The sequence below is a fragment of the Sinocyclocheilus anshuiensis genome, unplaced genomic scaffold, assembly GCF_001515605.1.
Source record: "Sinocyclocheilus anshuiensis isolate Anshui unplaced genomic scaffold, SAMN03320099.WGS_v1.1 scaffold278, whole genome shotgun sequence".
NCBI classification, from domain to species: domain Eukaryota; kingdom Metazoa; phylum Chordata; class Actinopteri; order Cypriniformes; family Cyprinidae; genus Sinocyclocheilus; species Sinocyclocheilus anshuiensis.
The window spans coordinates 434748-450894 of NW_015546072.1; the positions used below are offsets into that span (position 1 = coordinate 434748).

The 16147-nt window shown below is 36.9% G+C and overlaps 1 protein-coding gene across 1 annotated transcript in view; it reads right to left on the reverse strand.

Annotated features, from left to right (window-relative positions):
• Positions 1–13157: 13157 nt before the first annotated feature.
• LOC107699711 (protein FAM172A-like) overlaps positions 13158–16147 on the reverse strand; it is a 60668-nt gene continuing 57678 nt past the window's right edge. Inside the window, exon 3 of the mRNA XM_016501046.1 lies at positions 13158–14406. Within this exon, the coding sequence (XP_016356532.1) occupies positions 14258–14406 (149 nt within the window). The 3' untranslated portion in view covers positions 13158–14257. The remainder of the gene's footprint in view (positions 14407–16147) is intronic.

Sequence of the window (16147 nt, forward strand, 5' to 3'; positions counted from 1 at the left end):
TCGGTCTTAGAATAAGGGAATCTAGGAAAAGAGAGATGGAAGGTGGGTTCGGCCATTCTTTCAAAAAGACCCGGCTCCACTCTTTAAAAACAATCCAGAAATGTATGGTATTAATCTGAATGAGAAACGTGTGGTGTTCCTTATATTAGAGACGAAAACGTGTTTGTATTTCCCATGATCTTCTTTCCTCCTTTTATTCATAATCATAGTGCAAGAAGGTATGATTCGTTACCAAATGCTTTCCCAAATATCCTATCCTCTGTAGAGCAATCTCGGCGCGGTATTTATCCCTGAAATTCAAGCCCCCTGCCCCCCACGTCCAAATTCATTTGCATTCGTTGATGATATCAATAAAGAATAGCAGGGATCCTATTTAGTTGTGGCAGGACTGGGGGAAGGTGGCTTATTCGGTCAAAACTGGACAGAGTGGATGAAGACCCTGGGGTCAGCTGACCATTCAGTGCAAGGTGGCGGGAGGCGGAGGGGTCTGGAGAGGCTTATTTGAGAGCAGGCGTGTTTGTAGCCAGGCAATGAAAAGGAGTCAACCACAAAGCTCGTTATACTTCAAATACACCCCATCACGTGTTCAGTTTTACCTCTTAGCGGCAAAATCTGAGGAAGGGAAGCTAGGTTCTTTAAGAGGGCAATTCTTCCAAGTTTGCTCTAGTTTTTACCACCGTAAACATGAACGGGGAGTTGAAATCATCATAGCTACCAAAATACAAAACATTAAAGACTTATAAGATCTCACTTAAATGACATTAATTCGATAATGTAGTAAAACATAACTATTTGTGTATTTAATTTAATGCAATAGCGCATTTTTGTGCCTCTGATTACACCCATTTTTGTAAATGAAATATCTGTGTTAAATGAAATACCTTCTTTAAACCAATAGCTTGGGAAATGGCAAGAGAGATTGTGCGTGGTTAAATGTGGAAATGTTTTAGGCCTGTAGTCAAACGGCTCATTGGAGGAGCCACGGCCAATCCGCATATGGACCTTTCAATCATTACAAGCTGAGCAGGAGGCCCATGTCTTTAATTCATAAAAAATTACTCCGCGTTCATCAATACTGGAAGATGTATTCACATAAACTGGAAAGTGAAGTTATATTTTCTTTATAAAGTTATTTGTGTGTGTGTGTGTGTGTGTGTGTGTGTGTGCCTATATATATATATATATATACTGTATATATACACATATGCATACACATACATACATATACATAGTATTCCTATAAGTATATAGTATTATTATAATAGGCTACAGTAATATTGTTTGCGTCATATGACGGCAGAATATGTAAGATATGTAGAAATTGACAAAGGTTGGGAAAACATGCAATTGTGCAGAAAAAAAGACTAACATATGTTGTCAACGTAGCCAGAGTAATCAAGCAAATAAAACGTCTTATATCAAGAATATTTTTTTATGTACACGAAAAATTAATGATTAGGGTCTTGATATAATGGACACGTTTGCAACACATGGTCTGTGACATCAGTAGATGGTCATCACATTCCATATTCATTGGAAGATCACTTTTTATTTATTTATTTATTTTATTTTAGTCGTTGAGCATATATAGTCTTGCAGTATTTGCGTTGAACATTGTGTAAGAGTGTTTAAGTTCTCATTCCGAAAGAAACGTGAGCGGTTCAGGTTATACTTTTGGATATGTAACTTTGGCTCCATGCAGCTGACTTTGTGAAACTTTCACTGAATGTATCTTAAAGATGCACAGATTGGCATCACGTTGGGGTCAGAATATACCAGTCTCCACTACGACATAATTATCCTCTGCTGTCGTTCATTCAGACAAGTTCACCAGAAGTGTAATAGAGTTAGCTTATAGGCTAGATCTGTATTTAATATAGCGCACGGTTCAAAGTCACCACAATTGTCTAAAGCAACGCAAACCGTTCTTATGATAATGTCTGGGCATAATACACAGTTTCCTCTGTTCCAAATTATCATTAAGACCAATGATTAGTTTATTTTTTTTTAGAAGATACCTGGACAGTAGTTTGTTTAATGGGCTAACCTGTACATTTTTCTCTGGTGTGTATTTAGAATCCTGCGAGGTCGAAGGCTGGCAGCTTTGTTTTGGTGCCCTGGCGTTCTCGTGCCGTGTAAAGGGTGCTGTCTAGAGCTGTTTGTTTCTCCCTTTATTTGCTAGATGGCGCTCTGTGTTCTGGGACCCTCAGTTAAAGGAAGAAACGGTCCTCAGTTTATTCTTTTCCCGTTTGCCATTGTTCACACACGCAGTTTTAATGCGTTTTCCTTAACTTGTCCTTCACACTTGGGATTCGCGACACATATATTTGAATGTTTAGTGAAATAATAATAATAATAATAAAAATCCAGTGATTACTATTTGGTTAATTTATAGATGTAATTAGATTTGTAGGGATATGCTGGCTGTTTTCGAGTATTTTATGTTTTTCTCCCCATGAAAAAAAAAATATATATATATATATATTATGCTTTATATTTCATATGGTAAATTATGCTGCTTTGGGATTTGTTAATTAGTTTGCTTTAGACTATGAAAATCTTTAAGGAATTGTTAAAATGTTTTGATTCCTGTAAATCATAAAAAAATATATTATTTTTAGCTACTCTTTCGAAAAATCTAGGATTTCAATATACTTCAAGCTGTATCCAGCTCACTCAGCAATATTTCAATGGACTGCAGAGTCAATAAACTTCCACGTTAAAACAAGGTGATACCATTGTGAATAGCCTTCTGAAATACGTTTTTAAACCCTAACTCTCGGTAGATTTTCTTTTCAAAAACGCGTCTGATAATGTTATATTATTACATTTTAACAGACAGAAGTAAGTGGATTTATTCACATTTCCACAAAAACGCATTTTTCTCCCCTCTGAGTGTTAAGAAGATATATTGCAGCACTTACACTTTCTCTAAATAGTGGCTTGTCCATATCTGACGTTGATGAATGTGCCCACGACGTGAAGAACATTTAAAGATGTCGTTTAAATGTTATACCAGATTGCTCAGCGGACGATGAGGAGTACCAGTCCGTCAGGATTCACCAAAAATTACATATAAAATATCAAAATAAAAAGATTATTTACCCGATCTGCTCGTCTTTCTAGTTTACATGACAGTGATAGGCTATTATTAATATATTGAGTTGTTCATAAATGCTCAGTTTTCTATTTTGTTTTATATCATTGCGTGTAAATTCAAGGTAGTTTACGTAGGACATGATTTATGTTTTATATTAATATTTTGTAGTTTGCATGTTATTCACTTTAATCAGTAAATCGCGCTGACTGACATCCACGGACTGGCAATGGCAGCATTCATGAAAAATATCATTAAAACGTATTACTGTAAACTGTATGTTTATGTTTTAGTTTGTTGGTGGATAAAATTGAACTTCTTAATTAAATAAATTGTAGACCACATTAAGTTGTTTAAAGTTAAAAAATGAAAAAAAAATAATAATTTATTTTTTGAAAACCCATGCGACCTTAACTGGCAGCAATTCATCTTTTACAAACAAACAAACCATAAATAAATAACTAGAAACATTTATTAAAATAATTATTTGAGTCTGACCTGCATTAAAAGACTCAAGACTACTCATTTGCTGTTCTTCTAAAGACAAACAAGAGGTAGTATTTTTTTTTTTTTTTTACTAGCCTATATTTGTAAGAAAATGTAACATTACAAAATGAATGATTAGTTTTGTTAAATAGTCAATAGAGGAGATTTGAGCCATATTATGAAATATTTTTATAGCCACCACACCAGCAAGACATAAAGACCAAATCTGGGCTGAGAAACGGGTACAAAGCCTTTCTCGTGCTTGTGACATTGCTCGCTGTCAGGATAGTTAGCAATGTTCTAATATGGACGGTGGCTCCAGAGGCTCATCTCTTGGGGTTTTAATTAACAAGCTGTCTCAAAGCTGTAGAGATCCATCAAACAGCCTCTACCCACTAGCAAACCCCCCTTCCGTCTGAACAGTCTCGCAGCCTCTTTGGCGTTATTTGAGAGTTCTCCGTGACTCCCCATTCAGCTTTGTTCCTGTATGAATTCGCTTGCTTATCGTATGCCAGATTACATCTCAACGTAGTTCCTATGTTTAACTATGGGTTTGTGTTCGCATGGACTGTGAGTGAGTGAGTGAGTGAGTATGCGCCCAATGAGGTAGAGAGGAGAATATGAGACGTTTAGTGGTTTCTTTATCTTATGCACAGGATCTGTGATAAAACGCAGTTGCAGTTTTCAGCTACAGCTACAGCCTCATCCACACACTCACCTACATCACTTGCACCACTGGATGTGAAGGTCCCCCTGCGGAACAGACAGGGGCGAGTTCAGGGTCAAGAGAGAGCGCTGTCCATGGTCCTATTCAGAGGTGCCTGCATGGGTGCTCTTATCAAATTAGACAGGACAAGTTTCAAATCGATGCCGTCGCCTGTATCAGGAGACTGACTGCCACTGGTTTACAACCTTTAACACAAATACACACCTCTGTCACGGTGATGGAGCGATCATGACCGCTAATGGACGGGGAAGAAAGGGTGAGATAACACACTAGATAACAGGTGACGGTGATCTGAATCACGTTAGGAATAACGCGCATGAACAAACAAGCAAGTTTCTTTTTTTCGCCTAAAAAATTCGAAGGTATGAATCGAGACAATATAGGATATATTCTAATGTAAGTATAATATCAATAGGTCTCCTTAACTGTGCTCGTTTTCTTGTTTCGTTTTATTTGGAAAAATATTAATCAATAGTTGTATATAGGTGCTAGCATGTTTTTACACATACTTGACGATCTTTCTAAACGAAGATTCGCTTTAAAAATAAAATGAAAAAAATAAAAACGTATAAATCGTATAAACAATTTGTGACAACGCATATATAATATTTCATTTGACCCAGGTTGTTTAAATATCGAAAACCCGTTTGTTTCGTTGATTTATGACATTACTTTTCTTCCACCACAATTCTTAAAAACTCTAAAAGCCTTAAGGAAAAAAAAAACATGTAGGAAACTAAATATTGCAGCAAACCAAATCAATGATTAAATTACAAATAATAGACATTTTAATTTCTACAATTGTTTTATATTTTCTAAATGTATTTTATGAATTAAATTCATGTATTTTTCTCCTAACGTGATACTTTAAATCACTGCATAAATTTGTTTTAGAGTCTGTATTGCTAATGCTCTTACATTGAATATTGTTAAAACAGTGTTGCTGCAAATAGCAAATTAAAATTATGCTGCTGCAAATTACGAAAGCTTATCCTTTTAACATTTTTCATCATAACATGAACCTAAAAAATGACAAAAAGTCAACAATGCAATATGATAATTTATCTCCTATGCATTCTTATTTGTTTCCAGGTTCTTTAATTCAATTTACCTCTCCTCTCTTTTCGACTTTCAGGTCCACTTCAGAACACTGAAGATGATACATGAACTTATTTTAAACTCTCGTTCTTATTTTATCTTTCTTGAATGCTACTTTCCTCCACAGTCTCACTTTTTGACGTCTAAGATAAAGCGAACAGGAAGCGGTGTTTGTCTTAACTTGCACACTGGAAACCTCGTCAGTTTCTCATTCGGTGACAGATTTGCTTTAGGGGAGTCGTCTAAAACAATAATAAAGACCTATTGTTCTCGAGCTGACTTAAAAGACTAACTGGGCACATTTTAAACGCTTTGCCAGGTATAACAGGCCTCGTCACACACACATCATTCCCATCAAAATGTATGCTGTCAGCTGTCGTTGAATCTGGCTGGCGTTTTTCATCCTGGATGCTGATTTAGATGGAGACATAAAAGAACAGGTAGTCAAATGGAAGGACACAGCGGTTTGAAGCAGTGACGGTTGTCAGGGAGATGAGAGAGAGACACACAGAGAGACAGAGAGAGAGAAGCAGTTTATTTTGTACGAACACCACAATCTAAAGGGTGAGAGACGGCACTGAATTTAGGAGAAATAGAGACGGCCTAAACGTGAATGTTCAGCCACGAATCGGCGGCCCAATTAATGGATATTACCCATTCATCCATTTTATCACCCCATATATGTGCGATATATATCACACCTTCACACTCATAGACTCTCCTCTGTCTACCTTGTTGCCTGTCAGGCTGTTTTTAACGGCAGTCCGTCAGACGGGCACCTCTGTGGCCTCGCTAAGTTGGGTTCATTGGATGGCAATAACTTAATTTAGAGCCTCATCTTTTTGGGCGTTTCTTAATGAGGATGCGCTGTGCAATAACGCGCCGGTTATTCAGGTGGGAGCAAGCAGCACCGCGCACGAATGTGTTTAGCCTCCAAGGAACCCGTTAAGCTTGATGAGACTCATCTATAATGCGTGATTGAATACCAGGGTACTATAAGCTTCTGACGAGACAGAACCGCGCGCAACCGACTCTCAGTCCTGACTGAAGAGGCCTTCAACCTCTCATCACATAGAATCAAGTGGAGAGTGGCGCATAATAAGAGTTTTAAGGCACTGTTGTCTGGTTTCATTGAAAAGGCCTCTTGTTGATTAGAGGGGATCAGGTTTTATCGTGTCCTAACCCTGGGTCGCTGGATATCACGGTGACCCGCTTGGCACTCTATGCGGGAATTCCATCCCTAGCTGTAAAATGACAGGTTGTTACGCTCCGAGCGCTCCGGTTACTATATGTGACCTTAACCGAGTGATTTAAGTCCAGGTCTTCTAGCCCTTGCTCTTAAAGCCCCCTATTAAGAACTGAGTGGCGGAAAAAAAAAACACTTGTTTTTAGACAAGCGTGGGACGACCAGACGTATAGTGAAGTGTAGCCTATACCTTACTGTGGTTGACTTAACTGTCCGCTCAGTTTTCAACATTAATGCAATAAATTTAGGCGGCTGATTTATATGTATATATTCAACTTGTTGATTATATACAAACCCTTTAAAGATCAGAACAAACCTCTGTTTTAAATGTGAAAACAAGGACGATGAAACAATAATAATAATAATAATAATAATAATCATCATCATCTATATTTACTAAAACAACGAATAAATTAATTTCACAAAGACTACCATTGCGTATATATAGGCTAAGACTACTGAGTAAATATCTTTTTTTTTTTAACTACGTCAAATATGATTCATATCATGCATTCGTAGGATTCGTATCATGCATAAATAATATCACTGCATTGCGCTGATTTAGCGTTATGCGAACAGGCGTTACCCTACAGAAAAAAAAGTTTTAATTTTTTTCTTTCTTTTTTTTTTTTATTTGTGAGATGGAACGTGCTCTTTCATTCCTTGTCCTGTTTTATGACACCTAATATCTTTGACGGGAATTTATCTTTACATAAAAGTGGATTCAGCGCTAATAATTGTTTTGATGCCTTATCGCCATTCCCTTTCATCACATAAACTGAATTCAGGACATTATATTCTCTGACCTACACTGAAATCAGTTTATGCGGGCGCCTTCTCATATTGTTGAATTCAAAAGTCCGTTTATCATTGTCCAAGTAAGAGCAGGGCAATTTTTATCCACAGAAATATCCCTTTTTTTATTGTATTTATTATTATTTTCCTTACGGATTTGTCGGCATGTTAAATTAAGCACCTGGGATCCCAGGATCTATGAGACTAGTACAATTATTCTCGAAATGCAATAATTCACTTACGAGCAAGTGTTTCGAAAACACTGCATAGCAACACAGGACAAATTCAATCTTTGTGGGGGGTTTTTCTCTTGCATATCTGCTGCTGCTGCTGCCAGCAACTGTTACATGGAAATGTGATTATTAAATGAGCTATTATTATGATTAATAATAATAATTATATATATATATATTCATGCATAAATAATATCACTGCATTGCGCTGATTTAGCGTTATGCGAACAGGCGTTACCCTACAGAAAAAAAAGTTTTAATTTTTTTCTTTCTTTTTTTTTTTTATTTGTGAGATGGAACGTGCTCTTTCATTCCTTGTCCTGTTTTATGACACCTAATATCTTTGACGGGAATTTATCTTTACATAAAAGTGGATTCAGCGCTAATAATTGTTTTGATGCCTTATCGCCATTCCCTTTCATCACATAAACTGAATTCAGGACATTATATTCTCTGACCTACACTGAAATCAGTTTATGCGGGCGCCTTCTCATATTGTTGAATTCAAAAGTCCGTTTATCATTGTCCAAGTAAGAGCAGGGCAATTTTTATCCACAGAAATATCCCTTTTTTTATTGTATTTATTATTATTTTCCTTACGGATTTGTCGGCATGTTAAATTAAGCACCTGGGATCCCAGGATCTATGAGACTAGTACAATTATTCTCGAAATGCAATAATTCACTTACGAGCAAGTGTTTCGAAAACACTGCATAGCAACACAGGACAAATTCAATCTTTGTGGGGGGTTTTTCTCTTGCATATCATGACGTCCCAACATAACTTAATGAAAGTTGTCTTCCCTTTTCCCTTTAAGAAAGAGGAGTGTGATCCATTTTGTGCAACGTGCTCCACTCAATTTCACACACACTTTGTCTAGCTAAAAATATCCGAATCGAAGACAGAAGTGGGGACAGACAGGCAGCAACCTGAAAGCAATCATTTAAAGCCAAGACTGCCAGCAGCAGCTGTCCAGTACTGTGTGGCGTGATCACCCCAAAACATATCCCACTCTCATGACACATTAACGGAGCTCTTTCGCACGAAGAAGCGTAACTTCAGGAAGCCAAGGTGCACTTGTGGGTGGGTGTGAAAGGGTGTGTGGGCCATGTGTGTTATATGAACTCATAACAATCAATCAAAAAAGGGACAGTGAGGGGGGGATAACAGTAGAGAAAGAGATAAATTAACTACAGACAGACAGACAGACAGACAGATAGACAGATAGATAGATAGATAGATAGATAGATAGATAGATAGATAGTGGAGTGGTGGAGGGACGGAGAATATGAGAGCGAGTTGTATTATTTGAGCTTTTTTATTTTTCAGGACACAATAAAACATTGATTGTTGCAGTTTGCTGACCCGTAAAATTTGGGGGCTAGATTTCCCTTCAGAACCGAGCATATAATTATGCAAATAGAGATCTGACAGCGATCTAGTGAAGTACTCCCGAAGACAAGGGCCTGGAGGAGTGACAGTCCAGCTTCAGCAAGTGCTCGACTCTTTGAGAGTAGTCCATATTTGGCGGCGCATGAGAGTATGGGAGGAGACGAGAGCGTGTGTGACAAAACACGGATAAAATTGAAATATCAATCAAGGACTTCATAGACTTCAAATACAACGATATTTTTGCAGTTAAGTGTGACTCTCCTGGAAGAGAGCGTCATGACAAAAAGTGTTGAGGATGAAATCAACACATTACCTTAGTGTTCAAAGTCTGACAATTCTAAGGTGAGATGTAAGTTTTAGAGTCTTTGTCTGCAGTGTTTGCACAGAATCCACCAACAGTTCACACAATTTAGGCTTTACAAATTTAAACGGTGTTAAAATAATGAACCAAAACCCACAAATTAGATAAAGTAAGAGAAGTAAGAGAACCATTATATGCTTGCTTTTTTGCGTAACTTAATTTAATTCGTTTAATTTGAAATTAATTATGCATGCTTTCGATTGATTAATTTTGTTGTGTAAGTGTACAGTGTTTGTTTATGCATAAGTTGAGTTTTCAAATTATTTTTTCCATTTATGTTTAATGTAATTATCGGATAAATGGCCCGGCGCTTAAAGTTATTAAAATAGTTAAAAATCATGTCATAGGCCTACAACATGTGACTTTACACCTCTTCTATGATTAACGTTTAATTTCTGAATTACAAGTTTTATTTATTTATTTATTTGTGAGGGAAAAAGTCTATCTGTATCTGTTCTGAGGTATTAAAGTAGCCTATATAAAACTGGATTTCTCGCAAAATAAATGTTAACTAAAGTAGTCAAGTTTTCTTTTTCGAATAATTATTCCTTCAAAAAGACAATTATGAATTTTGTTTTTAAAATATGATTATTTGAAAAACAGTGTGGCGTAACAAAACCATTTTGTTCTCATGTGACAAGGAATCCATAAAACAGAGAGTACATTTTTATACCTACATAACTCTGAGCCAAAGCCACTGCATTTGATTGTTTGATATTTTTCTTTTTAAAAATAATTATATGTAAACACAAAGTAGCTACATTCAAAGGTTCTTTCATTGCTACACCACTTGTAAGATTTGTGTATGTGTGTGTTATACGATTTTTATGCCATTATTTTATGTAACGAACAGTTAATTTTAATTTCTAAAAAAATATTATGTTATAATCTTTGTTTTTCATTCATCTAAACAAACAAACCAGACATGGAAACATTAAATTCCAGCGTTTTTCCTCTCTCAGGACAATTAATCAAAACCTAGAGGCATGACATTTGGTTTATTAATTTTCGCAGGACAGTTGTCGTCATTACCGCTTTGCTATGACTGTGTCACTCTCAGGCCATAATTGCGTAAGTTAAGGTCTAAAACAAGCAGTTGGAACATAATAAAACTAGGTGCTATAGACATGGCTTCATCCGATACTTCTCTGTCTTTGACTGACACTTATTTTGGTTAACATTGGTCTGATCTGACAGCGATCTAGTGAAGTACTCCCGAAGACAAGGGCCTGGAGGAGTGACAGTCCAGCTTCAGCAAGTGCTCGACTCTTTGAGAGTAGTCCATATTTGGCGGCGCATGAGAGTATGGGAGGAGACGAGAGCGTGTGTGACAAAACACGGATAAAATTGAAATATCAATCAAGGACTTCATAGACTTCAAATACAACGATATTTTTGCAGTTAAGTGTGACTCTCCTGGAAGAGAGCGTCATGACAAAAAGTGTTGAGGATGAAATCAACACATTACCTTAGTGTTCAAAGTCTGACAATTCTAAGGTGAGATGTAAGTTTTAGAGTCTTTGTCTGCAGTGTTTGCACAGAATCCACCAACAGTTCACACAATTTAGGCTTTACAAATTTAAACGGTGTTAAAATAATGAACCAAAACCCACAAATTAGATAAAGTAAGAGAAGTAAGAGAACCATTATATGCTTGCTTTTTTGCGTAACTTAATTTAATTCGTTTAATTTGAAATTACTTATGCATGCTTTCGATTGATTAATTTTGTTGTGTAAGTGTACAGTGTTTGTTTATGCATAAGTTGAGTTTTCAAATTATTTTTTCCATTTATGTTTAATGTAATTATCGGATAAATGGCCCGGCGCTTAAAGTTATTAAAATAGTTAAAAATCATGTCATAGGCCTACAACATGTGACTTTACACCTCTTCTATGATTAACGTTTAATTTCTGAATTACAAGTTTTATTTATTTATTTATTTGTGAGGGAAAAAGTCTATCTGTATCTGTTCTGAGGTATTAAAGTAGCCTATATAAAACTGGATTTCTCGCAAAATAAATGTTAACTAAAGTAGTCAAGTTTTCTTTTTCGAATAATTATTCCTTCAAAAAGACAATTATGAATTTTGTTTTTAAAATATGATTATTTGAAAAACAGTGTGGCGTAACAAAACCATTTTGTTCTCATGTGACAAGGAATCCATAAAACAGAGAGTACATTTTTATACCTACATAACTCTGAGCCAAAGCCACTGCATTTGATTGTTTGATATTTTTCTTTTTAAAAATAATTATATGTAAACACAAAGTAGCTACATTCAAAGGTTCTTTCATTGCTACACCACTTGTAAGATTTGTGTATGTGTGTGTTATACGATTTTTATGCCATTATTTTATGTAACGAACAGTTAATTTTAATTTCTAAAAAAATATTATGTTATAATCTTTGTTTTTCATTCATCTAAACAAACAAACCAGACATGGAAACATTAAATTCCAGCGTTTTTCCTCTCTCAGGACAATTAATCAAAACCTAGAGGCATGACATTTGGTTTATTAATTTTCGCAGGACAGTTGTCGTCATTACCGCTTTGCTATGACTGTGTCACTCTCAGGCCATAATTGCGTAAGTTAAGGTCTAAAACAAGCAGTTGGAACATAATAAAACTAGGTGCTATAGACATGGCTTCATCCGATACTTCTCTGTCTTTGACTGACACTTATTTTGGTTAACATTGGTCTCATTGTAAAGGCCTGGGCTCGATCTAGACACAAATATCAGCTTTCGTGATAGAGTTCCACAGCTGTTACGTGAGAAGAGCGAGTCATTCTCCGAGCAGGCTCACCTTCCCTGGGAACAGAGCTGAGAGGAGAGCCGCTGGAGCAACAGGCTTTATCGGGCTCCGATGATCTTTCCCCCCATCAGGTTGAACTTTAACCCGACAACTTCTTGGGCTGAAAGTGATGCCTTTACGATCATTACGTTGTAAATAAGAGTACCATGTACATAAAGCATTTTTTGCGACACAAACCAGGACAGTTAAAATCAAAGATCGTTACGCATCTTTTTTTTTTTTTTATAAAGAACTTTATTTAACTACAGCACGGAGATATTACACTCACATGATATGAAAACAAACTGACGATTAATCAGGGCACAAACTGCCATTAATTCAAAGACGAAAGACTAACATATTTGAACGCTTTATGAAAAGTGAAATCAAAATTAAAATATCGGATCACGTTTTCATTTACTGAACCCTCAAAAGCGAATAAAAAAGGCAGAAAGCATCGTACACTTCTATAATTTCAGACTAGGATGTTTCAGTAAAACGTATAATATCTTAGATTAAAATATTAATTGTTCAAATGAGTCCTTATTTACAAACCAATTAAGTTTTCGATTTGGTTTAAGGCTGTATTAAACGCGAGTGAAATATTCACATATGGCTTGTCAGTTTTGGAAAATCAAATAAAGATGAACGTTGTGTGTTTATTCCTAAAGCAACAATATTGGGATCTGAGTCGAACAGTTTTAACTAGACAGCATAAGCAACTTGCAGTTGATCAGTGGCATCTAATGAATATTTGCAGGAATATTAAAAGTTTAATTCATTGTAAAAACAGTTAAAACACAAAAGTCTCTGGGCAGGGTCTTGCATTTTGTCAGCTGTAGTCACATCTCTATTTTGGATTAAAAAAAATAAATAACATGTAATATGTATAAAGCACTACAACTATTGACATTGATTACCTTCAGCAATCTGAAATAGCAATGATACTTCTAAAAAGTGATGAGACCAAAACAGCCTTTTACTGTGAGATTAATTTTTAAGCGAAAGCAGAGTGATCTGTTGACATGCCTGAATGACATATCTTTAAGCCTCCATTAATACCAAATTGTCCAGGAGACAATGTCTCTTGTCTTTGCTGAGACAGTAACATAACATGCTTTAGCTTTAGCAGAGGATGACAATGATGTGTTAAAACAGTCCAAATAGTCATGGACTTTGCAAAAAGGGCAGGTTACATTTGCAAACACCTTAAGGAATGGCTTTTATACTTTGGATAACATTAAACCGTCCTGATCCTGACACATACGAAGATATTCCAAGACTCGCATATCTGCTCTGTCAAAGGGAGATATTCCTAAAACTCATGCTCGCACAAGGTTTTAAGGGATTTAAAAACTGGGAGGATTCATTCAACCTGTCATGCTGTCAATGGCTTACTTCATTGTGTTCATTCTAAATCTAGTCTTGAGATAGCCATTGAATGAATGTTTGATTCTGCAAGTTGCTTTTTTCCAGTTAAAGTGTTATGTTTATGAATGAGCCTTTAGCATCTGACACACAAAGTTCCCAAGCGCACAAGTTCTTTAAATGCAAGTGAGACCCTGGAAAGAAACAATGAAACAACGGGGTGGGAAACCAAAGAGAGATACAAAGACTTTGCAGGCAGGCACTACGACCCGCCAGACTTGTGTGTGTGTGTGTGTGCAGGTGCTTCCCAGGCATTAGCTCAGTTCAGGACACTGTCAGGATAATTAGAGGTGCATCAAGAGGCGGTGTGCGGCGCTGCCTGTCAGCCTTAATCTGGCCACCGATGGGCCACCACCAAATCCACACAGCGGCCCACATGAGGCACAAGCAGTGAAGCCATATTGCTTTGACAGTTGCACTCATCCAGAAGTAATGCAAAACGCTATTCTGATGTATACAGGCTGACCCTGCACTCCTCAGAGTCGTACAATTCACTGGGAGGAGGGCTTCAAGGAGGAATATTTTTCATAAAAAGAACAGAGGAGAAAAATAACTAGGAGGGGACTAAGGTGGGCTCTGGTTTGGGATCTGTGAGCCCTCTATAAGTCTTCGTTTTTTATGCGGTGTGAGCTCCGTGTGGTGACCGGACTGGAGGAGGACTCATCCTCGTGGTCCTTAAGGGCATCGCTGAAGAACTTGAAGATGGAGTGGAAGCTCTTCCATGATGTTAACTCGTGCTTCTCAGTACCTGCAAAAGACAGAACATGAAGGTGGACGTGAAAAACATACAGCCATAACTGTTTATGATTACAGTAAAATAAGCCACATTTTTATATTTAAAGGGATAGTTAACCCCAAAATGACAACTCTCACATTTAGTCACCCTGTATGACTTCATTTTTTTCTGATTAACACTAAAGATGATATTTTGAAACTTTCACTGTAAACTGTCAGAAAAAATGTTATACCTTTAGAGGTACAACAGCTCGTCACTGGAGCAGTTTCTTTAAAGGGACAACTTTGTACCTCTAAAAGGTGCATATTAGTACCTCAGAGTAGTACCTTAAATACTACTATGCAATTTTAGGAAGAAATAAGGTACAAAAATGGGTCCCACTTTATATTAAGAGGCCTTAATACTACTATGTACTTACATAAAAAAATAATAAGTTCAATGTACTCATTGTGTTCATATTGTAGGTGGAATATGGGTAAGTTTAGGGACAGGTTTGGTGGTATGGGTAGGTTTAAGGGTGGGTTATAATTAATTATAATTATAAAGGTAATTTACAGAAATTAATTAGATGTAATTACATGCCGGTATTTTCAAAATGTACAATGTAAAAACATGTACACAGTAAGTGCATTGTTTCAAATGATTAATTTATATGTAAGTACATAGTAGTTAAGGCCACTTAATATAAAGCGGAACCCAAAAATGTCCCTTTAAGGTTAATGCACCACTGACAAGCTGCCGTACCCCTAAAGGTACAATTTCTACATAGTCTGAGTGTATGGACAATAATTACACTTTTAAAAATGATCTTTTGTGTTCTGCATAAGGATTGGAATGATATGAGGGTGAATAAATGATGACATAAATGATAATTTTTAGACCGAACGGTTCCTTTAACACTTCCTACTGAGGTCTCCAGGGCCCTTAGATTAAAGGAAGTGATGTGAGGACCGTTTCATACTCTAAATAGTTTAGTACGTCTGATGCCAAGCAAAAACGTTGGACTCTGTGTTGTGTACTGTGTGCCCCGACACAACATTTTCCATGTATTAGGATATTGCGCACTTAAGGACAATGGATGGAATGGCCGCTATCCATGGAAGATTAAATTTTCTCTCTCTGGAGCTCGATACACCTATCAGTTAATCCACAAATAGCTCCGTTTTCCCCTCTGTGGCAGCAGGTTAAAGAATTCCCATGTTTGGGTCATTGGATCCAGGTGAAGTGACATGTACACCCTAAGTCCTCATCAGACCTTTCAAAGTTCCACAAGAGCCTTTCACAGCCCTCATAATGCAGCACTTTCAGACAGGTAGCGTCTGGCGCGAAACAAGTACATTGGGTCTGTTTATTTATTGTGCTGTTTGTGAGAAAGGTTGAATTGAACCCCGGTTAGATCAATTCCTCTTTGAACCATTCACACCGTACGTAGCTTAAAGCATACGACTGCCTTGATATATGTCTGCATCAGTTTGTGTGGAACAAAGAGGATCAGACTGATGTGCTTTTCCCCCTCAATCACAATTTCTAATTCTTTTCCCTCCGCATTGCAACTGGTGCATGAACTTGCCCGGAGGGATCCAATTAAAGACCAACTTTAAGGCCCATGCCAAAAGTGTACTCAGATGACCATGATATTAACCTCCATGTTTATTACATTGACCTCTGTCTGGCCAGTATTGATGAAGATAGCTGTGGTGAGATGGGAAAGAGGTGTGTGCTTGTGTGTGTGTGTGTGTGTGTGTGTGTGTGT